At 44.4% G+C, this 26,276-nt stretch overlaps 1 protein-coding gene across 1 annotated transcript in view; it reads right to left on the bottom strand.

The window, feature by feature from the left end:
• Nucleotides 1-8: 8 nt before the first annotated feature.
• TIMP2 (TIMP metallopeptidase inhibitor 2) overlaps nucleotides 9-26,276 on the bottom strand; it is a 29,556-nt gene continuing 3,288 nt past the window's right edge. The window contains exons 2-5 of the mRNA XM_081180967.1: nucleotides 3,996-4,096; nucleotides 2,501-2,609; nucleotides 1,616-1,740; nucleotides 9-1,483 (exon numbers count right to left, since the gene is read on the bottom strand). Of these exons, the coding sequence (XP_081037093.1) occupies nucleotides 1,286-1,483; nucleotides 1,616-1,740; nucleotides 2,501-2,609; nucleotides 3,996-4,096 (533 nt within the window). The 3' untranslated portion in view covers nucleotides 9-1,285. The remainder of the gene's footprint in view (nucleotides 1,484-1,615; nucleotides 1,741-2,500; nucleotides 2,610-3,995; nucleotides 4,097-26,276) is intronic.

A 26,276-nucleotide genomic window follows, 5' to 3' on the forward strand; every position in this document is an offset into this window, starting at 1 on the left:
GAAAAGGGGGCTGAAGGCAGAGATGTGTGATAGGATCCTTTTGCAGGCAGCCAAGGTCTGGTTTATTACTCCAAAGGAGCATTCATACTCACAGTTTATAAGGGGTATACCTTGACACCGGCTCTTGCGGTCACATATTTGGGAGGGGACACACAAAAGTCTTGCCTTCTGGAGAACTCTTGCTTGCCGCAAGCGTCAAATTTTATATGGGGCAGGACTTGCGAGCCATCTTGGCCATGCTAAAAATCATTACTCTGCATAGCAAGGGATTTCAAAGAGGAGGACTCCTTTGGTCCACGTAATACTGAACGCTTAGCAGGAGCATTAAGTCTTCCCACGGTTTTGGCACCAGATTTTCATCAATGGCACAAGCATGCAATAGGAAGTGGGTGATGCATACATATGGTTCAAGCAGGGGACTTGATGGACTAACCCAGATCCCCTGACAAATGTTCTTTGGCTGAAATGTAATAGCTGAGAACACAGACTCAGAATCTGCACGCATCTCTTATGCGCACATAGGCAGGGCTTATTATTTTGTGACACCACCCCCCATTAGCCCCAAAAACATTGCCTCTGAAAGCAGAGATTGTCCCTCTGCCTCCTGGTGGCTTGTTCTTGGTGGCTTTGTCACTGGTAAGGGAATGTAACTTTCTTCACCTGCGGAAGAGGATATCGTGACTTGTGACAAAGCCACCATTTTCCTTTTTGTCTGTATGTGTGTGTGGTGTTGCTGCTGTTTTTATGGGACGTACTTGTACCATATGTGTACAAACGTGGCAAGGAGAAAGGAACGACTTCAAAGCACTGAGTATGGAGGGATTTAATTTTGTGATGCGTATGGAAGAAAAGGTGGGTTTTTACCCAGGCAGAAGCCAGTGGGGGTGGGGGAACAGAGGGAGCAGGAGATATCCCCTCAACAAGGGATGCACCCTCTCAAGGCAATAAGAACCTGGTAGGCCTGCTACACAGAATTAGAGGCAACACCTTTTGGCCACTCATATTGTACACTCTGGTTCCCTCCACTGTGCCTTGGCATATTGGCATATGTAATCCCAAAGGCAAGAAACCACCCTTGACGCTTAACACAGGAGAAGAAACAGACTGAGCAATATATGAGTGGCCTAGACATCCCTTTCCTTAGCCCCTCCCTCCACCACTGTTGTGCCCGCCCAGGAGACCTTATTTTCATGCTGTTTCCAGGAAGTGATGTCAAAGGTGGACCAGTCTAATATCTTGCCGGCTTTGTTGCTATTGGCTACTGGACTGCCATGGCTTTTGGGACTCAAGGGTCCTCAATGTCAAGAAACTCTTTCTTGGGTGGGGCCACTCCACGGTACCACGCGCACGAACCATCGCTCCGCTTGATGCAGGCAAAGTGCTTTGCCTGCCGCCCGTTGATGTTCTTCTCTGTCACCCAGTCAGTCCACAGGCACTCGTCCTGAGCAGAGACATAGCAGGGGATGGAGGGGCATCGGGAGATCTGCAGAGATAAAAGACACAATTGGCTTGCCATCACTGCAACTAAAGCAAAACGCTTCTCCTGAGGAGGCTCACGCATACAGATTAGCAGGAAGTCAACAAGCTGAAATGGTCTCATTATTTGGTTTATTACCTTGCACTCACAGCCCATTTGGTACCGCTGGTTTAGACTCTTCTTCTGGGTAGCACTGAGGGAGTCCCAAGGAATGATGAAGTCACACAGTGTGATGTGCATCTTGCCGTTGCCTTCAGATTTTCCTGGCAGAGCAAAATGGTTTTAGTTGGGGCATGGTTGTCCTATGGTTGTGCACGCACGCACGCACCCCTCATCAAGCACATTGCCCTATCAAGTGTCTTATCTTGGACAAACACAAACAAGTGTATGTGGGGTGGTGGAAGGAGTGTGTGTGTGATTTCATACAAAGCACGTTCCTATCACAACAGAAGAACTGGCGTGCTGAGTTAGACCAATGGGTCTGCTTTGCTCATGTCCAGACAAGAACAGATACCCTTTCAAGGGAACACCAGGAGGTGCCGCTGTGCAAAGCTCTACACCAAGATCATTTAAAGGGAAAGCAGTCTCAGCTGCATAATACTGACTACTGTATAGGGCAGTTTGCAATATGCCACAAACCCTTCTTGCACAATGGAGGGCAGATTGCATTTGTAGTTAGGAGTGCATTTAGTCCTCATGACTAGTAGCCAGAACAGGACACAGTCTGGTTACATCCCAAGGAAGCTCTGCTGATTTCATATTTGTCCCCTTCCTCCAAAGAGCTGTGTTTTAGCTTTACAACCAAGTCCCCTGTGAAGTAGTTTAGGCTGAGCAACTGTGACTTGCTCAAGTCCTTGCCCATTGAACTTCTTAACTAGAGCAAGGATTTGAGCATCCCACCTAACACCATGATATCCCATTCAATCCCTATTTAACTTTCCTCCAGCTCCAAATGGCATGTATAAAGTATTTTTAAAAACCATTACAGTCCTCCTTTTCCTTGCCTCAAGAGATACTCCTTACCTGCAATGAGATACTCTTTCTTGCCAGTAACATCCAGCGTCACTCCACAGACAGCCGAAGAAGGAGCCGTGTAGATGAATTCAATGTCCTGGTCGGGCCCTTTAAACATCTGGAAGGGGAAGAAGTTGGGTGAAGCTATGGGCAGAATACATACAGCAAGGCCAGCTTTGATGTAAAGGAGCATACAAGGCACTCCCAAGCAGGAGAAACAACACATGGACCTATTGAATTATTTATTTTGACACCCTTCAGTAACAAGACTCTCAGGGAGATGTACAAGTTCAAAAACAAGTACAGTCATGGCTTCAGACCACCTATTGTTCATGGCATAGAATCCCACGTTGGTATGAAAATTGTTATAGGTATATTCTTCCCCAGGGAGTGGGAGGGAGGGTGGAAGGGATTCTGTTGTTTTTTATTATTATTCATATATGCAAAATCAATAAAAGTGTGGTGACATTCAAAAAAGAAAGAGAAACTACAAAATGTTTGCTTTGCTTCACCACTCCTCTCCCTCCAGCAAAATGCTTGCCCTGAAAGGACAGAAGAATGCACAGCTGTATTAGAGGAACTCAGAAGCTGGCAACACACATTGCTCAAAGGTAAGCAGGAAGAACTGACCCAGTTCAGGAAGAAGACCTTAGCCCAGGATGTCCAAGTATCCCAGCATTAGGGATTAAAGTGGTGGTGTGCACCACTTTGCTCTGGAGTCTCTTTGAGCCATTTCCCCTTCTACTCAGCCCCAAAGAGGCCTATTTCGAATGGCATTGCCTCTGCTTTCCCCATAGAATTATATGCAGAAATATAGGAAGTGGCCAGGGGGTGGGGACACTATTGGAGCTGTTTTTCCTCTACAAGCAACCTGTCATGGTTCCTGCCCTCTCAAGCACTTGGTATCTCCCCCTGATGTACCTTGTCCCTCATCATTCACTTTAATATAATTTCTAACCCACCCCTCACTAGGGACAGGAAAGAGGTTTAGATCCCATGCTTATGGTGTCCTTAAGCATAAGGCTGCATACACACCATACATTTAAAGCACATTCCCCCACTCCACTGAACACATCCTGGGAACTGTAGTCTTCTTCTCACAGAGCTACAATTCCCAGCACTCATAACAAACTATGGGGTGTTTATAACCCATAAAATAGCCAGAACTAGAGGGGTTCCCCCCACACACTTTTCTTCAGTCAGTTCTGTTGGGCCAGAGTGAGGCACTTGAGAACCCAGTGTTGGAAAGACACCATCATAAAAACGTCTTAAGATATTAAGAACTACTTTGGAGGATTGTGGTAACTATAAGCTTCCAAAGCCTTTTCTGGCACCATTTAATCGTTTAGCAAAACAGCTGCATTATCCTAGCTAGAACGGCAGCAAGTCAATGGGTTTGGAAGTTACTTGCATGTGTGTGTGTGTGTAGACTTAGATATATAAATACATCATTTCTTTTAAGTTAAGGTCCGTACAATTAGGATTCCGATATATTGTTCATTACCTTTATCTGCTTGATTTCATACTGGATGCGTTTGATGGGGTTTCCATAGATGTCATTACCGGAGTCCACCTCTTTTTCAGAGACAGCCTTTGCTCTGATCACTGAAACATAAAGACACAGAGGAAATTAGTAGACAGATGCAACACCAGTGCTGGGTCCAGGCCTTCCAAGGCTTACTAGAATCAGAGAATCTCACTCGCCACCCTTTGCCACACTCAGCAGCATCAGCAGGCAAAGCCTGAAGCTGTTAATCCCTAGGGACATCTTTGCTGCAAACAATATACTGCCCTCCCCTGATTACTCTCTGCGGTTCTTTGATTATAGGAAGAGGCTGGAAATGCCTCCTTGTTGTATTTATTTCAGAGCAAAAGGCCACAGATCTGCAACCGGTCTCCAAGACAGGGGAGACTGAAATTGCAACTGAAACATGTTCCTGTAGGGATATTGGTTGTTATCAAGTGTGGAGACTAATAGCCTTCTCTTGTTGAATGTATTTGCCATCAAAATTCAGAACCTCACCTAGGTGGAAGGAAGTGAAAGCCCAATTTCACACACTGAAAACTTCACCCAAATCAAAAATATTTCACGTTTGGCCTCTACTTCATCCTCAGGTAGTTTAATCTTCAAACTAGGCTGCTGGAGGGAAATAACTGGATTTTTTTTAAAAATGTATCCTTTTCCATCCTTGAGCTTTTTTTAAGGAAGACCCCAAAATTATTGAGGAAACCACCAAAATTGCTGAGCTTTTTAAAAGAAAACCCAACAGTTGTTGAGCAAATCCAAAAGTTGCCGGATTTACAAAAACGCCAAATGAAATAAAAGCCTTAATCACATTGTTACCCTCCTTGGCAGAGAAGCCAGGAGTCAGAATCCTCCCTGCCCTGCCTTCCTGTCCCCCTGTCACTGAAGCCCACTCAGCTTGAAACCCACACATGCAGAGACTTAGGCTATGTACACATCAAACATTTAAAGCACAATGGAAGCACATTATTTCCCCCAAAGAACCCTGGGAGCTGTGGTTTGTTAAGGGTTACTGGGAATTGTAGCTCTTTGAAGAGTAAACTACCATTCCCAGGGATCTTTAGGGGGAAGCCATGAGCTTTAAATATATAGTGTATACGCAGCCTTATTGAGAGAGATAATGGGAGGATGAAATTCTTAGCACTGAAACAGTGCCCAACCCCACCCTGTTGAACTTCAAGCACTTGGCCCAAGATCTTTCAATTTCAACAAGCATTTTAAGTAAAGGCATTTAAAGTGAAAGTTAATAAGATTATTTTTATTTGCAAAAGGGACAGCTGAGGCATGTGGTATAGGGCGAAGGCGATCTGTGTGCAAGATGCTGAGTGATTTATTAGCCGAAGAGATGCAGGGGTAGGACCTTGTGTCCTGGATAGAAAGCTGGTGACAAAAGCAATTTTGCAAATATCCTGCAAAAGCAAGATGTTACCATAGATAAATGAACTGGTTTGAATGAACCCTAACATTCACTTTGTATCAACCAAAACTGTTCAAATATGTCCAGGGAGGTCCACAAGGAGAAATGGTATTGGAGGTAAAACACACACCCATGATCAACATGGCTTTGGCATGTAGAAAGATTCATTCATGTCTGGGGTAACATATTACGCTGGACAGTTCACAGAGAGCAGACTGTTTGTGGTAACTGACTGTTTTTTGGCAACATTGTGCACAATGGTGCCAGGCACAATGCCCCAAAAAAGTTTAAAGTTGGAGAAATACTAAGGGAGGAATTCAAGATTGTGCTAAGGCCAACGTTCTGTCAGCACAAATATTTCAGCTTGCTAGATGGAATGATACCCCCTTCTCCTGCTGCTGCATGCTGATTTGGGGTTTTTTCCTGATGCCCTCAGAGTCAGTTTGGGGGGATCCCACTGTAAAAGTGGAATCCTCACACAGGTCTTCTCCTGGCGGGACTCATTAGGTGAATCCTGCTCTAATGTTTTGAATTCTTGCACAAAATGTGCACCTGAGGCAAGAAGATGCCCTATAACTGAGTTGAAGAAAACATTTATTGTTGTGCTGATCCTAGAGAACAAGTTATTCAAATTAAGAAGGGCAATATCTTTTCCATGAGTCTGCATGCTCTCAACATATAAAATAATACTGAAATTCCTAAGCTGGGTCCAGAACAGCCAATCCACCTGTACTTTCCCCCAACCTGGTGCCATCTGGATATTGTTGGGCTCCAACCCCTACCCAGCCACAGACAGTGTGGCCACTGGTCAGGGGTGTTGGAAGCTACAGTGCAAAATGTCTGGAAGGCACTGGTTTGAGGAAGGCTAGTGAACCTCAATGATAGAGCTCTGGGTCACATTACTTCTCTCCCACCCACCACTATTTGTTCATTAAAGACACTGGTACAAAACTTTACGCCCCAAGCAAGCAAGCAAGCACTATAAACTTATACTTTAATACATCACCGGGGAAAACAAAAATGATGATTAAAGGTCAAACCAAATCCTTGCCTGAAGGCATGATCTGCCACACTTTAATCTCCAACAGAACCACCACACACTGAAGAGTACACTCTCCACAATGGTCTAGTGGTGTTTGCTTTTACGGTAATTTCTTTTTGCTTTTCACTTGTTTTTAACTTCTTATGATTTTATTGTTTGGGGTTTTTTTGTTTTGTTTTTATATTGCTGCAAACCACTGTGATATATTTTTTATGATACAGCAATAAAGAAATATTTTTTATAAATAAATAAATAAGACAACTGCACCACCAGCAGGTAGCAGAAACTAAATGTGTATGCCACACCTAAGTGCAAACAGAGCACCTTGTGCACTTAGAAAACATAAGCAAACCAACCCACAGGGGGCAGCAGGCATCCCAATACAATGCATATGCTGTATATCTTTTAGTAACCGGGTTGCTTGGTAATTAAAACTTTTTGCCTTGCTTCTGTGCCACAGAGGAGACTGGAAGCAAGCAGGCAAAGCAGCCTATAGGTCCTTTAATGCCTTGGATGTTCTCCTGATCAGTTGTTGCATGACTTGGTCTAGACTGTGCAACCCAGTCCTCCCACTTTCGTTATTCTCTCTACAATTATGAGGGCTAGAAACTTACTTTTTTATAAAGTAAGCCCAACATCGCCATACATCACGATGTTTAAAAGTATAGGGAGGAACAAGCTGGCAGTGGGGTGGAACCATCTCTGCTCTGAATGCCACCAGTGCCTGGCAGTGGAGACGGTAATATTGCTCCACTGGCAATATACCACCAGGTGAAGGCGCCATCAAGCTCTGGCCATCAAACTGTTCCTGGGCCATGTATCAAGTTGATACACTGCCCAGGCCTACTCGGAACATCTTGTAGAGCAACACATTCCATCAGTAAACTCTGGAATGCCATACACATGTTGCCAATCAGCGTAATTGAGTATGAATTCCAGAGGGGCAGCCATGTTAGTCTGTAGCGGGCAGCAGAAAAAAGAAGACAGGGTCCTGTGGTACCAAAAAAAGCCAGCACATTTATTGCAGCACAAAGCTTCCAGGAGCCACATTGTGCTTTATCAGAGGCATGCATTTGTTAGTCTTTGTCTTGCCACAGGACTCTTCATTGTTTTTACTGGACACAGCTTCTCTGTGTTGAGAGAGACCGTGTCGTTTTTTCCTCATAAGCAAACCTGACTCAACATCCTGCTGGCTGGAAGATTCCTCATATAAAGCTGCCTTATGGAGAGTCAGGCTGGTTGTTGTTGTTGTTTTTAATTATTTATAAGTTTCAAAAGTTTACAAACTTCATACACAATGCATACTTTCCAATTAATATTCATTTATCATTTGACCTCCCCTCTACCCCTTCATGGTTTCGCCATGTTTTCTAATACTGCTGCACATTATAAATACTCTGTACCCTATCCTTTCCTCTTGCTTCCAGATACATGTTTTACTGCTGTTCTCCATTCATATCCTACTTGCATTTTTACATGTTTACAATAGCTCTTTAGATATTCTACAAAAGGTTTCCAATCCTCAAGTCAGGCTGTTGGGCCATCCATGCTAAATACCGTCTACTCTCACTGGCAGAGACGCTCTGCAAGGACTGAAACAGGGTCATTTCCAGCAGTACAGTGGTACCTCGGGTTAAGAACTTAATTCGTTCTGGAGGTCTGTTCTTAACCTGAAATTGTTCTTAACCTGAGGTACCACTTTAGCTAATGGGGCCTCCTGCTGCCGCCACGGGATTTCTGTTCTCATCCTGAAGCAAAGTTCTTAACCTGAGGTACTATTTCTGGGTTAGCGGAGTCTGTAACCTGAAGTGTCTGTAACCTGAGGTACCACTGTACTGTCGAAGATAATTTAACTGGAGGTTCCAGGGAGTGGAACTTGGGATCCTGTGTGTAAAAACCATGTGCTCGACCACTGAGTCCCCATCCACCCCCAACTGAGCTGGAGACAGTGTAAGCCCCTTGCCCTGGCTCATCCAGGGCTTATCCAGCAGAACTTCAGCCAGCAGAATTAACACTGGTGTAAATCCCCCCTCCCAAAAAGGGTGTTCTGTAGGTCAGGTGGGGCAAGTAGAGACTTCCACCTGTTCAAAGCCCTGTCCAGCTTGGTCATGTGACCCAGGGCCCACACCCCATGTATAGGCCTCACTTTCTGCTGGATAAAGAGCCGCTTCATCTGTGATCTCCTTTCCCAAAGAAAAGCTTCACAGGAAAGCTGACCCAACACAAGCAGCGGAGGCTTGCAAGTGCTGAAATGTGTCAAATCCCCTTGAGCTAGTTATCTTGCCTGCAGTAATCCAGCCCAGAGATGGATAGCCCGTGTTTGGGTTTCATGTTCCCACTCTTTCACAACTCCAGAGAGAAAACAAGATGGACACAATGGCAGGCAGAGAGGGAGACATTAGCTTTAGGAAACTGTTGCCTGCTCTGGCCATTGCAGCCAGCTGCTTCTGAAACCGACATTGTTCAGAATGTGTTGTGTAAAAAATAAAGGGTTGGGGACATTTTGGGATGAGATGCCGGGCAGGGTGTGGCTTGCTCAGTCACGGTAAGTAACTGGATAATCTCAGTTTAGGTTATCAGCAGGGGCGTAGCACACAAAACACAAACCAGTGAGGAGTCTTTTTCTTGCTCACAGCTTCTGAAAACAATTTTAAAGTGCAACCTCACAAGAGAAACTGTGAACACTTTTTTTAAAACACACACACACCATAATCTGAATAAAATTTAGTCAGGCCCTTGGAGTCTAGCCGCAATCGCTTTGTGGTTCAGATGTAGCTTGTGGGCAGTCCATTGGCCACCCCTGGAATCAACTACCCACTGGGTCTTTTTCAACTCTGCTGATGATTGAAACAACCAGCTACGTTCAGAGAACAGAAAAATAAAAGAAGGCACGTTAAAGGTAGTCACGAGCAAGATGGATGGTACTTGTTTGCCTTTGCCTCTAAACTACTGGGAATATGGCACTGGACACGTGTTAACTCTTAAATGGTGGGATGCAGGCAGTTGTGCAGTTAGATAATTTCTAACTAGCAAGCCACAATCAGCAAGCCAACAACAAACCATGGCAGAAGGCTGGTTAGCTATCGCTACTTGTCAGGGAGCAATAAACCACGATTCCTTGTTTGGATGTAATGGGAAGCCAACGTTTCCTGGTTTGTTTGTGCCACTCGAGCCAGGAGAGGAGTCGCTTGTTCACAAGAAACCACAATAAGCTGGAAAGTCTGGCTTACTGAGACATGCAAACGTGGCAGGCTCTCAGTGTGAAATGCTAGGCCGAAGCAAGTCAGCTCCAGGTCTATGATTTTCACTATTTCCTTCAGCATTAATCCTAGTTAGGAGTTTCAAGCATCGCCGGAAAGGGGAGGACACATCTCTGTGTGGAGGGCCCTCTCCCATCACTGCACATATGGTGCATCCATCATCAGGCTCAGTTTCAGAGCCCGCTTTGAGTTCCGTTTGCTGCAAACTGGCTGTGGCCTGGCTTGGATGCTTTTGGCCTGGCTCAGACGATTGTGTGACAGCAGCTGAGAGTCTTTAGGCCTGGCTAATAGTTACGGCTCCAGGCTTTTCCACTCACGTGCTGCTGAATCACTGGCAAAAAATGCAACCTCGTAGAAGGAAGATTTTTGTTCTGAACAGTGTGGCTTTGTAGAAGGGAACTGCTGCTTTGCACTTTCTAAGCCAAGCACCCGGCAGTTCAGCCAAGCCAGAGATCAGGGAAAAGGAATCAAGAGTGTGTGTTTGTATGTATTTATGTTCATGAATCCCAAAGAGAAGATCAAGGAAAAAGGAATCCCATGTGCTTTCTTCCCCTTGCAGCCCTACAAGCAAATGGAGATTTGTGCTTTAAAGAGCTGGGAGGTTTAACAACTTAGCACTGAACTCCTCTCTGCAAGAGAAAGGTGTGCCTTTGACAACATAGGTCATGGGTGCAGGCTGTTTAAGAAACTATTTGTAGAAGTTTCAAATATGGTATGTCTGTTTCAGCAAGTACAGATTGTGGTTCTAGTAGCGGAATTCTCCATTTTTTTATCTTATTTAACTTAAGAATTTATAAGACACCCTTCTGTATAAATATTTCCTGAGTAGTTCACAGAAACGATTAAAAAAACAAACACAGTATTTTTTTAAAAAAAGAGATAAAACAAAAATCAAACCACCAGCATAAAGCAATAACAAGAGTCTAAAAGCTAGGAAAACAAAGAGATCTTGGTCTGGTACCAAAAAATAATTAAAGTAGGTACCAAAAGTCATTTGATAAAGGCATCACTTTTAGACCCCAAGGGCAGCTGATGGACAGCCTCAGCAATGGCCATAGTTCAAGGGAATATGACCAAGTTCAAGGGAATATGACCAAAGTTCCCTGCCATGGAGGACTTAAGGCAGGGCGGTCCAACATGTGGGGCAAGGCCTTTTTGGTGGCCCTCGACAAAATTATCCATTATCCAACCCACCCCCTGCAACACCCTCTTGTTGCCTTCCCAAAGCTGATTATAGGAGGCACTGGGCTTTGGGAAGGAGGCATGAGGGCTCTGACAGGGTGCTCCAGCCTCCTTCCCAAGGCCTAATTAGCACTTTCCCAGCTTTGGGAAGGAGGTGGGAGAGCTCTAAGGTCTTCGCTTTCCCCCCAGGAAAGCAAAGGGCAGTGTGTGACCCATGGGTTCTGTGTCAAAGTACTTTTGTGGCCCGCCTGGTATGAAAAGTTGGACCGCCCTGACTTAAGGTAAGCCTCAGCACTTTGAATTGTGCTTGGAAACAGATTACAGTGGTACCTCGGGTTACATACGCTTCAGGTTACGGACTCCGCTAACCCAGAAATATTACCTCGGGTTAAGAACTTTGTTTCAGGATGAGAACAGAAATCATGCAGCGGCGGCGCAGCGGAAGCAGGAAGCCCCATTAGCTAAAGTGGTGCTTCAGGTTAAGAACAGTTTCAGGTTAAGAACAGACCTCCAGAACGAATTAAGTTCTTAACCCGAGGTACCACTGTAGTTCAAATGTTAAAGCACCAGGAAGATGGGGAAGGGCTGTAGCTCAGGGGCATAGCATCTGCTTTGCACCCAAAAAAACCCAGCTTCAATCCCCTACATCTCCAGGTATGGCGGGGAGAGACCCCCCTCCGAAATCCTGCAGAGCCGCTCGCAGTCAGTGTAGGTAACTTATGAAATGTGCCATAAAAACGCAAGAAGAGCATGCTGAATCAGGTCAATGGCCCATCTAGTCCAGCATCCTGTTCTCCTACTGGTCAACCAGATGCCCATGGGAAGCCTGCAAGTAGCACATGAGCGCAACAGCACTCTACTCACCTGTGATCCCCAGCGACTGCCATTCAGAGCCATACTGCCTCTGACAATGGAGAAAGAACTCAGCCATCAGGGCTAGAAGCTGTTGATAAGACTAGTCCTCACAAATCTAATCCACCTTTAAAGCCATCCTAGTCGGTGGCCATCACTGCCTCCCATTGCTGTCTGCATCCCCAACAGACAGTCCCATTTAGCACCATAGCAACTGCATTTTGCATTAACTGGAGCTTCCAAACAGCCTTCAAAAGCAGGCCTATGTACAATGCATTGTTGTTGTTGTTGTTGTTGTTTAGTCGTTTAGTCGTGTCTGACTCTTCATGACCCCATGGACCAGAGCACGCCAAGCACTCCTGTCTTCCACAGCCTCCGCAGTTCGGTCAAACTCATGCTGGTAGCTTCGGGAACACTGTCCAACCATCTCGTCCTCTGTCGTCCCCTTCTCCTTGTGCCCTCCATCTTTCCCAACATCAGGGTCTTTTCCAGGGAGTCTTCTCTTCTCATGAGGTGGCCAAAGTATTGGAGCCTCAGCTTCACGATCTGTCCTTCCAGTGAGCACTCAGGGCTGATTTCCTTCAGAATGGATAGGTTTGATCTTCTTGCAGTCCATGGGACTCTCAAGAGTCTCCTCCAGCACCATAATTCAAAAGCATCAATTCTTCGGCGATCAGCCTTCTTGATGGTCCAGCTCTCACTTCCATATCACTACCGGGAATGCATTAGAGTAATCTATTATCTCCCTCCTGCCTTTTGGTCAAACACATGACTTTTGGGCTGACCTATCAAGCCTCTCCTCAAACCAGAGGCAAGGGTAAAGGGGTGTGCTTGTTCTATTATCCAGCTCAGCAAGATGCAATGGTAGAACTGAAGGCTGGAAGTGACCCAAGAGGGCAAGGGAACGGGATACATCTTGCACATAAGACAGAGAAGCAGCCCAAGTATCCCAGAGTCACCAATGCTTCCAGATCAGGAGCCGTTCCAGACAAGCAACCTACTTATCTAAAGCTGACGCTCTTTCTCCCAGTTCCTTGATGGGTGTGGGAAGAAATCAATGTTGTTCAAGTGCTACCTTCAAAATCTTCTCCAGCCACTCAGAGCCATCTCTCCCACATTTGCTAAATGGAAAAAGCCTCCCCGCCCCCATATTACTAGTAGCCCTTCCAAATGCTGGTTTTTGCACAGAGCTAGCTAGTCTGCTCAGGATGAGAAGACAGAGGAATCTCCAGAAATAAGGAACAGGAAGGATAGATGGCAAGGAACCTAATGATCCCCTGCTGCTCCCTAAACCATCACAAGCCAGCTTCCATTTGCTCAACATCTCATGCTCCATGCATGCTGCTCTGACACCTTATTCTCTGGGAAGCCCTAGTAATGCTACCTAGCCCCATTAAGAGAGCAAGGGGAATATGCAAGATATTCCACCTCTGTGGAGACTGGCATGTGCCAAAAACCGGCTGCCTCATCTCAGATGCTCAGTTACACTGCTCCAGTTATGAATTCAAGAAGATGTTATTAAGATAGTGGGCAAAAAGAAGGTATGGAGCAAGTGAAAAAGTAAAGCAAAATTTAAAAGCATCTACTGGTATCCTAGACTGGACTGTCAAGCAAGGTTATCTTTCCGTATGCTAACATAAGACAACTTATTTCATTGCAGACTGCAAAGCCTTGCCTAAAATTGGGTGCAAAACCCCCTCCCCTGAAAGCCTTCTGGTTTTATCCAATCCAAGTCAAAGCCACATGCACACTGGGTAGTTCCACTGGGTCTTTGTTCTCTCTCAGTAAATGTCAGCAACTGAGCTAGTTGCATCACTGTAACCCAGACTTCCCTTTGGTTTTAATTCTCTAAGCACAATGAACCCACAGCAGTCCCTAGCCTGGCCTTTGAGCACACAAGTCTTTGCTGGCGTCATCAGAATGGATGCTTTTCTTGGGTCAAGATTCAAGTAGGAATTAAGTTAAACTTAACCACAGAGAATTTGGTTTGTTCCCTTGCTGGCAGCTATGGTTTTGATAATGCAATATAGGAAGCCTGATTCATCCTTGGAGTCCACTGTAAGTGACAGGTCTTCAAAAGGGAAAATAAGGAGGTATTAACAGCTCCAGAGCAATGGAACAAAGCAGGGACCTGTTTCAGCCAGTACAGAGGGACACATTTCCTCATGGGCAACTTTCCAGATGGTGGGTGGAGCCAGATACAAAAGTGGGAGGAGCAACACATTGACTCTAAGCTTTGTACAGTAGACTTCATTTCTGCCATGCAAAAAAAGAGATTTCTACATGCAAGCAAGAGGCATTATAGTACCTCAAGAACCAATTCCAGACAGGCAAAGTTATTTGAGGAGGGTGCAGAGAAGGGCCAGTGAAGGGCAAGATTTGAGATGGGTCCTGGAAAAGTCCCAAGGGCCTGAAAGGCTCAATTTGGTCCTTGGGCCTGAGGCTCCCTGCCCAGGGTTTTGATGACGTGTAGAAGACGTAGTAATGTACACCAAATCAACCTTTACTCTACTTATCTGCTGCTGTACTGGCATGCATTTTTAGAACAGCTTCCAGAAGTTTATCTCTTTGTGAAACAGAGATATGTTTGAGACGGCAATTCCACAGGAGCACAAAAAGTACAGACAGCCAGGTTATGGGATCCAGTTTCCTGAGAATTTCAGTTTCTACTTTGTTTTTAAGTCGGCACATACAAGTTCCTAGGCCTTATGACTGTGAAGGTACATTTGAAAGTGTGAGTAATCTCTGCTGAAATTTTAGAGCCTGAAGAACAAACAAGTTTTCCAGTAGTTGAAGGTGGGGCTTCCAAATCTTTGCTCCCAGATCTGGCCCATTTTGCTACCTGGGGCAAAGAACAAGATGGTGTCCCCACTTCCATGTTCAGAAAATGACAGTTTATGGATAATTCAGAATTTATTGGCACAGAAGTATAATCTCCTGACCCAGCATCAAGTGAAAAACTCTCCTCAGTTCTCTGCACCATGCAGATAATGCTAAGCCAAAGTATGGCTTAACATGAATGGGCAAATGTGCAGGTGCAACAGTGATAAATTTGTGCCTCCTAACATCTCCCCTGCTTCTGTTGCTGCCAGACTACCAGGAGCTAAGGCATAGTTCAGCTTAGCTTTATGTCCAAACCCCGGATCAAGGTTTGTCTCATTCTAAATAGCCCACAAGCTGTAGCCAAGGTTTGTTCTTTGCTTATAAGCTTGTGGTTTGTGCTCTGCGAAGACTCGTACCAAGTTGGGAAGCTGGGCCTAGCTCTGTGCAATTTTACTTCTAGGGCACTACTTTATTGTGTGTTCAAGTGTGAGGTGAGAGTCAGGCTCCTTCCTATTCTTTTAAAAGTGGGTAGATTCTCTTGTCAACTTTGCACTGAGATTGCAGCAGAGACGGCTATATGATAAAGAGAAAGCAAGCAAAGAGCGCAGCAATATAATCACTTTTATCACTCACAGCATAGTGCACTGGAGAGAAGCAACAGGAGAGAGCACTAATAACCACACAGTGTGCACGCACACACATACACACACAGAGAGAGAGAAACCAGTGCAGCTTTGCAGAATAGTAGCTATTACCCTTGGGCCCCAGGCACGCTCATCAGATCACCACTAGTCAGCACTTTACTTCTTTTTCTTTTCTTTTCCTTGCGAGATCCCCCAATATTTCCCTTTTGCTGTACGCCAGGGAGGCTTGCAAAGCAGTGTCCTTGCTTTCCAAGGCTCAACGTGAGTCAGAGAAATTCTCTAGTCTCCAGAGAAAGGCAAAGGAGATTTGGCTTACGATCAGTTGCGGTAAGGTCTGCAACACAGTGAGATGTCTTGCTGCTTAGCAAGCCCCTCTCTGGCTCGATGCGTGTGGTTCTGGTCCCTGTAGCCCCAGCTCAGAGGTGAGGAAAGAGGATGGGGGCATGATCCCATAGTTACACTGGGCCATGGAGGCACATTAAGTGTCTCCAAATCCTGGCATGACAACACAGGCAAGACCCCACCCTCCCACTCAAGGCCAGCCGAAAGCTGTGAACCCACAACCACAAAAAGAGCAAAAACTATACTATAATTAGCACCGATTCCAGCAGAAGATGCAAATACAGCACATACACAGCACATGCAACACATGAAGGACAGAGGCCACACACCTTCCTTCAGAGCAAATGCACAGAGTGTGTAAAATGACACAAGGAATGCACACAGGGCTGCATCTACAAATACATACTAAGGGCCCCTCCAGATGTACTTTTTACCAGGCATTCATGATTATTTGTGCTCATGGAGCAGTTATATGTGATCCTACTCTCCTGCAAGCTTCATGCTAAGATCCTGTAATGTTCCAAGGTGGAGCGGGGGCATGGGTTGTCCTGCTTCTGTTGCACTATAGCACAAGAGTGCCCCCCCTCCAGATAGCAATAGCAGCAACACGTGTTGGGAAAGCACCACAGAACAGCTAATAAAAGTGGAATGATGTGTAGACAGGCCAGTATATAAATCCACCACAAATGCACTATTATTGCACCAATGACATGTTACAGAATACACCTGCAAAACACAAATACACACCAGTCCATAGCTGTCAACTTTTCCCTTTTCTTGCGAGGAATCCTATTCGGAATGAGGAAATTTCCCTTTGAAAAAGGGAAACGTTGACAGCTATGCTTCAGTCTGGAGGGGCCCTAACCTTTCAGCAACATAATGAAGTGGCAGTGTAAGAGATTGAGGCTGTTACTGCAAATTTTGGGGGAAATGGAATGGAAAAGACCACTTAGCCCCTTTGCCTGCAAAACAGAAGGCTCCTCAGTCTACATCCAAGAAGCCCAACAGATTAGTTCTTGGTCATCATAGAACAGAAGTTAGGAAACGCCAAAGGGCACTATCGTGGAATTTGAATCTGTAGATTCACAAGTGATATTCAGTATACTCAACTTATTTAACCTAAGAACTTATCTAAAAATAGCACAAAGCTCTAAAAACAAGACACATTTCAAACCATTTGTTATCTGAACCCTTCTTGATTTTATCTACATCTGCCTTAAAAATGCAGTGCTGATAGGATTATTGTCTAAAGTGCACACATACATATACTTCAAATGCATGATGATACTTTCTCTAGCCTTTCCTCTTTTTTCTGTACAGTGCAATCCCAACAACAAGCATAAGCCTGATGGTCAAGGAATGGCACCAATGAGTTTAACTGAGCATGGTTGTCACTTCCTTTTGATTTCCGTTCATCGTATTTTGATGTAAGCCACCTTGAGCATGTTTTAACTATGGGAAGGCGTCATACAAATGACCAATTATTGCATTGCAGGAAGTTGGACTACATGACTCTCGGGGCCTCTTCCAATTCTACAATTCTATGATTCTATGGTTACCAGATGGGAATTTAGATTGTAAAGCACAATCCTTCTTTATAACCCCTGTTGTGCACTGCATGCTTTTGGGAAATGGGGAAAGGGAAAGTGTGATGAAGAACCTCTGAAGCAGAAAAGTGCTACTGAGATCATCCAACTAGATAATTCCCTCCATTTCCAAGTATATCTGCCAGCACCAGCACTACCATTAAGCAAAGGAAGGCATCAGCCTCACATGGAAATGCTAACAGATGGGAAGCAGACAGTTGTGTGCTAGCTTACATGTCCTTCCATGTACCCCTTAAGCTCACATCTCTTGGGTGAAGTGGATGCCTTTGGCCCATCACCACTGTTAAACCAGGATTCAGCTACCAGGTCAACTGTTGTGCATGGAATGAGGGAGGCGTCATCTTGCCCTTTGCCTTGGGCAGTAAAATCTATTGCGCTGTTCCTGATATCTGCAGGAATTGCCAAGGGTAATATTTGCATAGATAACTTTTGCATTTGTAAGGGAGAGAGAACTGCTCCCCCCCCCCAATAAGGAGAACCCACTTAATCAATTTTTCCTGGAGCATCCTGTCCCAGGGTTTAGCGTACTCTCCAACATGTCACCACGGAAAAGCGGGACTTGCATCTTTTGTGATGTGCTCCCACGCAAGTCACACAACCCTCACATTTTTTCTTCAGAGCATGGCCGCCCAAAATGGGATGTCCCAATTTAATCGGGGCAGTTGAGGGGCATGGTTTAGTTAGTACCTTGCTACCATCTAAGGAACGTCTTTACTAGTGCAAGGACAGATCTAAAGCATGTATTTAAAACACACTCAACCTTAAACTACAGATCCCAGGATTCTTTGGGGGAAGTAATGTGCTTTAAATGTCCATCGAATGGGCTTTAAATGTCTGGTGTGGAACTGCCACAACTTTACAGGCCACCTGTATATCAGATACAGTATATGATATATAAACAAATCCCAGGGCCCTGTGCTGCAGATGAGTGCTTGTGGCACCTGTTTCTGGAGCAGTATTGGAACCAGGCCATCCCATGCCACATCATTCCCCTTTAAACACTCTGATGCCGGACAAGTCATCCCACATCAGCATCAACACAGTTACAAGTGTGGCTTCTGGACCTAATGCAGGCACAGAAGCAGATTGTCCCACGTAGTTTCACCCTACCACATCTGCAAGAAACTGGAGTAATGGTCATAGAGCTGGCTTGGTTTGGTTCTCTCAAAGCAAAGGCCTAGGTTTCCCATGTGCTGGATGCCCCAATTCAAACATCAGCAAAGGTCAACTTATCTTTTAGCACCCTGCATTTAGGTGGGTTCTGCTGCTCTGAAAATCACATTCCAGCCCTCAGGGGAGTAAAACCAGGTAGACAGTGAGAGAGGCCTCTGAGCATGCATGCCTTGACTGGCATAATTTCAAGTGGGGGGTGTTCTCATTCCTTCCAACATTTCTCCAATGAAAATAGGAACATCCCATTCCATAATGATAATTTTACTATTTATACCCCACACATCTTACTGGGTTGCCCCAGCCACTGTGGGGAGCTTCCAACATATATAAAAACATAATAAAACATTAAACATTAAAAAAAACTTCCCTATACAGGATTGCCTTCAAACAGCTCGGGGGGTGGATAACTCCATACTCCCCAAGATTTCTCCAAAGAAAATAGGGACATCATAAGGAAAAGTGGGACATTCCAGGATCAAATAAGAAACTGGGGTGGCTTTTCTAAACCACGGATGTTCCTGGAAAATAGGGACACTTGGAGGGTCTGTGTTCTTGGATGAAGAGGGAGTTCATTGACAACTATGTTTTCTGGGGTAGAGGGGAATGACAGAGATGTTCTGGAACTTGACTTGCCCTCAGAGATGTTACCACAAACGCAACAGCGGGCAAGAAACTTAATTCTGCACTTGTGGAGCCCTTTCACTCCAATGCAGGGTAGACTAAGGTCAAGTCCCCACTTCTTTTTCTCAGAGACAATCTACATTCCACACTCAGTGCATACAAAGCGGAGACCAAGTCACTACAGAAGAAGTGAGGATAATAAAGGCAAGAAACAAACACAGCAAGGCAAACCCAAAGAAGCTGAAGAAAACCAAGCCAAACACACATTATGAGGTAAGGTGAGATTCTTCTGCCATCCACCCCAGATTTACCAATGGTTGAGTGAGTGTTTGAGAACTGTGAGAAACCTCTTAGCCAGGAGAATCTCTGCTATGTATGTCTGGGTGAAAGACTCTGAATGAAGAGGGACGTGAATTAAAAATAGGTATACAGTATGAGATTCAAAGCCAGTCACAAACCACAAACACAGTTTTATTTTTAAAAAAATGCAGAACTTTCCACATGGGAAAAGTCAGCAAAGCTTCTCAGAAACTGTAGGATATGTGTAAACAGAAGACAGGAAGTCTAAAAAGCACATAGTAGTAATGCGACCCCAGCTATAATCTACAGATCTGAAGCACTGGCAATGCAAAACACAATAATAATGAGGTTTAAATGGATTCCATGGCAGATGTCCCGGAGAGATTCCCAGAGTAAAATACAGTATCAGAATAAAGTGACACATTCAAGTATGAGACACATAGCCTCCAGCTTTAAAATGGGGAGGAGGCACACTGATGGATTTTGGATTATGAGTCACCTATCTGTTCTTTCCACTTTGACCTGGAAAAAGTCTCCAACTTTCTTTGGTCCATAGTAATGAATTGTTCTCCTCGCCCTTGGCCAGCATTCCAGTGTGCTTAGCACAAGACTCTTGTCACAAGCTGTTGGACTGGCACCAATCTTTGGAAGAATTTGCCCAGAAAGAACAAGCCCCAGCAAGTGGATCTATTAGTCAGCACACAATTTTGGCATGAACGCATTCAATGTAGCATGAGGCTAAAAACATGATAGAAGCAAACAAAAAAAAGCCCAAAATGTCCATGACACAGACATTATGGTACCTATTTAAACCTGATATTGGGGTAAGAGCAAAACAGGGCATGCAGGTACAGAACTTGACACTGACACCCCTTCACTTCTCACAACTTATTCTTCCCAAGTCCAACACTTAGGGCTTCTTCAGACAGCCTGTTTATTGAGCATTCATCCTAATTTGCGTCTACAAAGCTTACATGGTGATTTAACTATGCCCCATCTTTAGTAAGCATTTGTTATTATTTCTTTATGGGGAGGTTATGCAACAATGAGCATTCCTCTGGATTTGTGGGTGGGGTGGTGGTGTTTACATGTCTTCCTGATAATCATTTGTTCATTCCACATTTCTTAGCACATTCCCCCACCACTTTCCTAACTGCAAAAAGTACTGTATGTTGTTTTCTTAAGTAGATTTTTTTGTGTGCTAAGGTAAACTACTTTAACTGTGGAAACCTAAATTTCCTGTATGCACTTGAATCTCTCCCACAAAACAGTGGCAGTCTGAAGGCACTCACAAATGCCCCCACTTAAAAAAAACAACCCAGTCCGCAAGAGCAGAAGCAAGCCTGCTGTAAGGAAAATGCCAATTTGAGCCCAAGATATTTGAGAGCATGGCCCCTGGAGTTGTTTCCATTTGGCCTCCAGCACAGCTCCCTTTTACAATGCACTTTGCCCACTTTCTTCTCCCACATGGCACAGAGGCAAGAGGGGTTTTTATTCCCCTCCTTTCCAGTATGCAAAGGCCAAAGGCAGTCTTGAGTCCCTTCTCATCCTATGACAACAGCATCAGTAGAGTCTCTTGGCTGCTCCCTCATGTTGCTATCCCTTCAGCCCTTGTGCAGTGCAAGATGTGGTCCCTCTCAAAAATGAGTCACAGCTGTAGCATTCCCGTGCCCAATGCAGGCTAAGTTTGCTCTCACAGATACAGTTAGCATCTCTGCTAGTCTCAGTTGCATGGCTGAGCTCAGCAAAACAGAGGCGCCCAGGAAAACTCCCTATGAGCTATACAGTATATTGCCCATCTCTGTACTTCATTTGTGGTGCCACTTACATCCCTTCTAGTAACCATAGAGAGGGCCCAAATACCCTCTCTGCTTCTGCTCTGGAGAGCACCTTATGCTTTAGTGGTCTAACGGCCCACAAGTGCCAAATATGCAGCTTAAGTAGCTGGGGCTGGAGGGCATCAGTCAGGTGCTTTGGAAGGATTAGAAACCACAGAGCTAGAATTGAATACAGACCAAATTAGCTACAGCAGCTACTCCTACATCTTGTGGGAGCCCTTCCAGGTTATGAAATCTTCCAAAACAAGGTGAGATGTTTATTATTTTCCACCGACAGCCTAGCTACAAAAAAAGCAGAAAGTGCAGAGTGGTTCTACATGGATACGTCTCATGCTCTTGATAGCTGGGTAGCTACAGTGTTCAAGACAGCATTGTATAGGCAGAATTCTCATCACGCGCACACACTAAACTACAACTCCCAGTAATATAAGAGTATATAACAGTTTACAATTCAGAGATCCCCCACCTTATTAGATATGTTGCACAGCCCATACCTAGGACATCCTCTCTAAAACGGGGAATCTGTCCACTGGTTTCCAGACACCAAATTCTCCAGTGGCATTTCTTGGTTGCCTTGCCTTGCCCAGCTGGCAAAGATTAAAGCACCTATACACAGTACAGATGTTCCCTACCTACCCCCGGCAAATGTCAACTCTGTCTCTCCAAAATCCAAACACATTTGAGAATCACCAAATTATCTCCAAGCATTGCATAGCTATAGTGCTCACAGAAGTTCACAGGAAGCAGACCAACACATATGGCAAGGTGAATGAAACAAGCCCCTAAATGACATGACATACTCCTTCCATGTTCTCAGACTCTCGAAAGGTAGGATTCTATCAACCAATTTTATTTCTTCCTACAAAAACTACTTGCCAAAACTTCTCCTGTCCACTTTCATCCTCTCTGGCAGTGATGAGGGTTTTCCAGGAAATGGTGAATTAGGGTAATTTGTGAAGGAAAATATTCTGGTGTCCTACAGCAAAGGAAGACAATGTGGTGCCCTCCAGACGTTGCTGGACTACAACTCCTATGATCCCTGGCCACTGGCCATGGCTGAGAGGAGTTGTGGTTAGTAAACAGAACAAAAAACTTTAAAGTTGTCAAGCATGCCCAATATTTATAGTTACTAATGAACTTATGCAATGATTTTTTTGCATGGAAAAATTGAGCACTGGAAAATTTTCTGCCTCACACCATGTCTTTCTGCAAATCCTATGCTCTGCCTTTCCCCATCTAGATCCTATATTCTGTTTCTCCCCAGTTCTTTGTGTAGGGCCAAATTATACGTTACATCTAAATGCATAGCCTGGCAATATGTGATTCTTTTAAAAACTTTAAATAGCAGCCATGGGATTGAGACTGCAGTGAGGGTATTTTTATTTTATTTTATTAACCATTTCCTTACCCTTCTACGATCCCAGCAAAAATACCACCCTTGAAGTGGCCGTTTGGCAGGGAAAGGAAACTGCCACTGGCACATATGAAAGCTTTTCTCCCATGCCAGAAGCACTTTGGGGGCATTTTGTTTGGATCACAGTTCTGGTGCAGGGAATGGGGATAAAACAACTTGTCCATGGTAGGGGAAATGCAGCAAGAAGTTGTTAATATTGATTGTTAACATGGGAAAATCCTGGTTTGGAAAGTGAGGTGGGTACACTTTCATGTTCTCTCTGCCAATTACATTGTATATAGCAGGTCAGTGATACAGGTGAGCTCTGGGGAGACTTAGGTTCAAATCCCACCCCCTGCAGCCACAAGGTTTACAGGGTCACACTCTCTCAGCCTAATCTACTTCACAGGGTTGTTGTGAGTTTTCTGGAAGAAAGGCAGGATATAAATGTAAATAACGTGAATAGCAATAGTAAATAATGTAAATAATTTGAATTGTAATAGTAGTCGGTGCAGCTGGAGCTATATTAGTCATATTCCAGGCAAAAGGGAAGAGCCGGCTTGGACCAGTGAAACTGGCCATTGGCTTTCCTCCTCATCCCAAGAACAGGCAACAGCCTGAAATATACAGCTCTGCTCCAGTTCAGGAGAAGTATGTGAGTCACCCAGGAGGTCAGTAACTTTAAATGCATCAGAGTGGACTTCTTGAGAACAAAGTATTTAGAAATCTCTGAGGCTGCAACTAAATGTTAAACCACATATGATGCTAAGTGTATAAAGTAATAGGTGCAGGAAGTGATTTTTATCAGGACCACAGCACGTAGGAAGAGTGTTTTTCCTCCTAAGGCTAATAACATCATGGAGGTGGGGTGGGATTTTGTGGGGTGGGATTCCATCACTGCACACTAAAGCTGCAATGAAAATCCGGAGGGGTGGGTGTGTCATTATTAAATTCCTGACATGCTTCCAAGTGACACATTAGTTTAGCCCAAATTATACTGAACACAGAATTTGCATATTTTACTGGAAGAATCTGGATGTTTTAAAAGTGAATAAATGTAAGACAATATACACACCCATTTGCAATCCCAGCCCTGTTCCTTGGCCTTGCTCAGTACAAGTCCTATCCAGATGATCTAACGGTTCTAACCTGACAGTCAGTTGAGTGGAGAGAGAAGTGCTTTTTGGGAACTCGTAGGAGCCAGGAGGACAAATATAATCATCCACAGCATGATGCTGCACAAAGTTACCACTGCAGAGCCAAGATGTGAAGTGGACTCTCATTAAAGTGTGCAGATCATAGCACCCTGTGCCACTATGAACTGGTGCTGTAGTTGATGACGTGAAAACAACTGCAGGGAAGGGGCTGCTGCTGCTTTCTATAGACTCTACTACAAGCCAGTGCGATGGAATGCAAGCAGAGTAAACAGACATCTGTTGTTTCTCCATGGGCCGTGTCAGCCAAAAGGGCTTCCCGAGAGGAATAAAAACAGCACAAATCTCTCTCTCTCTGCAAACTGATCTGTGTGCCTGCCTGCACATGAGAGAGAATGGGATAAGAACATAAGAAGAGCCCTGCTGGGCGTGACCAAGGTCCATCTTGTCCAGCATTCTTTTCTTAACAGTGGCCAACTAGATGCATCTGGGAAGGTTGACAAGCAGGGCATTGAAGGCAGTGCCCATCCCTTATAGTCTGTTTCCAGCATCTGATAACTGGAGGTATACTGCTTCTGACTGGGGAGTTTCTGTTTAGCTGTGGCTAATCACTATTGATAAAAATCCGTAACCCATTTACTGGACTTGTCTAAACGTCTTTAAAAATCTAACTCACCATTTCTGAAAGCACCTCTCCATGTGTAACAGGGTGGCTGTGTAAACACTATACATATAAAGCACATGGCTTCCACTAAAGAATCCTGAGAACTGTAGTTTGTTATGGATACTATAAATTGTAGCTTTGTGAGGGGTGAACAACAGCTCCCATGACTCTTTTGGAGGGGTGTGTGCTTTAAATGTGCAGTGTGTACACAGCCTAAGTGTGAGTATATAATTCTAACACACACACACACAGAGGCATAACTAGGATTTATGTTGGGGGGGGCAGGACACCCACCTGTCATCATCCTCTGTCTGGCTCTGTCTAGCAGATTCAGAATGAAATGTCTCAACAACTTTTACTTTAAATTACTTTCTTTTGACCCAAGTGCTTAGAAAAATCTGTCAAAATATTTCTACAATTTCTACTTTTAGTTAAGTATTTTTATTTATTTACTTGATGGGGGCAGCTGCCCCCCCCCCCGGCTACGTCTATGCACACAGACACACCCACACAGCAGAACCGATTGAGGGTGACACTTCAACAGTTGTACTGACTTTTTCCAAATAGTGGTTTTTGCCAGTCCACATTTCCTGCCAGGTAATTCCCACAAATTCCCTTTGCTTTTATTCACACAATCAACACTCTTTAACCAATGAACTATCCTGGGAAGCTTTTTATGAACAAACTGTACCTATTAAAAAGAGGTTACCAATTTGCTACCGGACCGTATTCAAGATTCTTGTATTAATGCACATAGTCCTAAGCAGACTGGACCCAAAGTACCTTCAAATGTGGTCTTCCATGAATACATAATAAAAGGTCTGAAAAACTCATTTGCCTAGGAAGAGGGCAGACCCTATAGCAAGATGTCTCTTTAAATAGCTGTATTCAGTGGCTGTTTTTATTGGAAAATCAATAAAAATTATTTTTTAAAAAATAGCTGTATTCAGCACTGTTTCACAGCTTGGATTACATCTGGTAAAACTGAACATCAGGAAACACTGATTGGAATGCATGTTAGATTTCACATTTTGTTTTCTGTTTTCCGAATAACCAATATGGCTTCTCTCCCATATTGACCCTTATTTTTATTAGGCTACTAACACTCCTCTATAGACTTTCTACTTGCTTGTTATACATAGTAATAAACTTTTCTGCATATTACTAAAGGCCTTTGTCACCTTCACATCCATTCATATCACAAATCAATAATTTACAGAATAAAGCACATTGGCAGATTACTTCGAAATCTGCCGTAACTAGAAGCTGGGCTTTGGTGTGCAAATGAAAGGATACTAAACAGAAGGGAGCAAGTTAAACTGCACAGTCCAATTCCAGATATAAAGTGCATGGGGCTAGGGGCATCCTCTCTGCTAGCCTGGTAGAAATTGAGGCATGGCCAATGGAGAACTAAAAGTGTTGCTTGTTGTTAAAAGGGGTTAAAAGGATCTTTCTTGCTAGTTGCAGGGAGCAAAAAGGGTCCTGTGAGGTCTCACTGGATTCCCACATGAAAGGCTTTAGATGCTGAGAGTATGTGCTCCAGACACTATACAATGACTGGTTCTCATATCTCAGAGATGTCTACTTCTGTGGAGGGAAGTGACACTGGAAAAGCAAAGTGAAACCGCAAATGGCTGCTGCTGACAGCAGCTGCTCAGTTCCTGGACACACTATAGTTTCAGAGAAGGCAGCCTGAGAGTCTGGAACTTCTAATGGACGAGACTGTTGCAGCAGAGAGGCTGCCCTGCCAGAGAATTTTCAAATTCCATCTCTAGAGCAAGATCTGGAAACTGGGGCCAGGGCTGCTTGTTTAATAGGTTAAAATTTAATAAGGGGATTATTCACAGGGAAAAGTGGAATTTGAGGCCCAGCCCTATCAGGCTCAGCCTTTCAGTAGTTTCCAAGCTGAGCAAATTGGGAAAAGAGAATGGCAACGCCTACTAATAAA

This window comes from Podarcis bocagei, assembly GCF_964188305.1.
Source record: "Podarcis bocagei genome assembly, chromosome: 2".
In the NCBI taxonomy this organism is placed as follows: domain Eukaryota; kingdom Metazoa; phylum Chordata; class Lepidosauria; order Squamata; family Lacertidae; genus Podarcis; species Podarcis bocagei.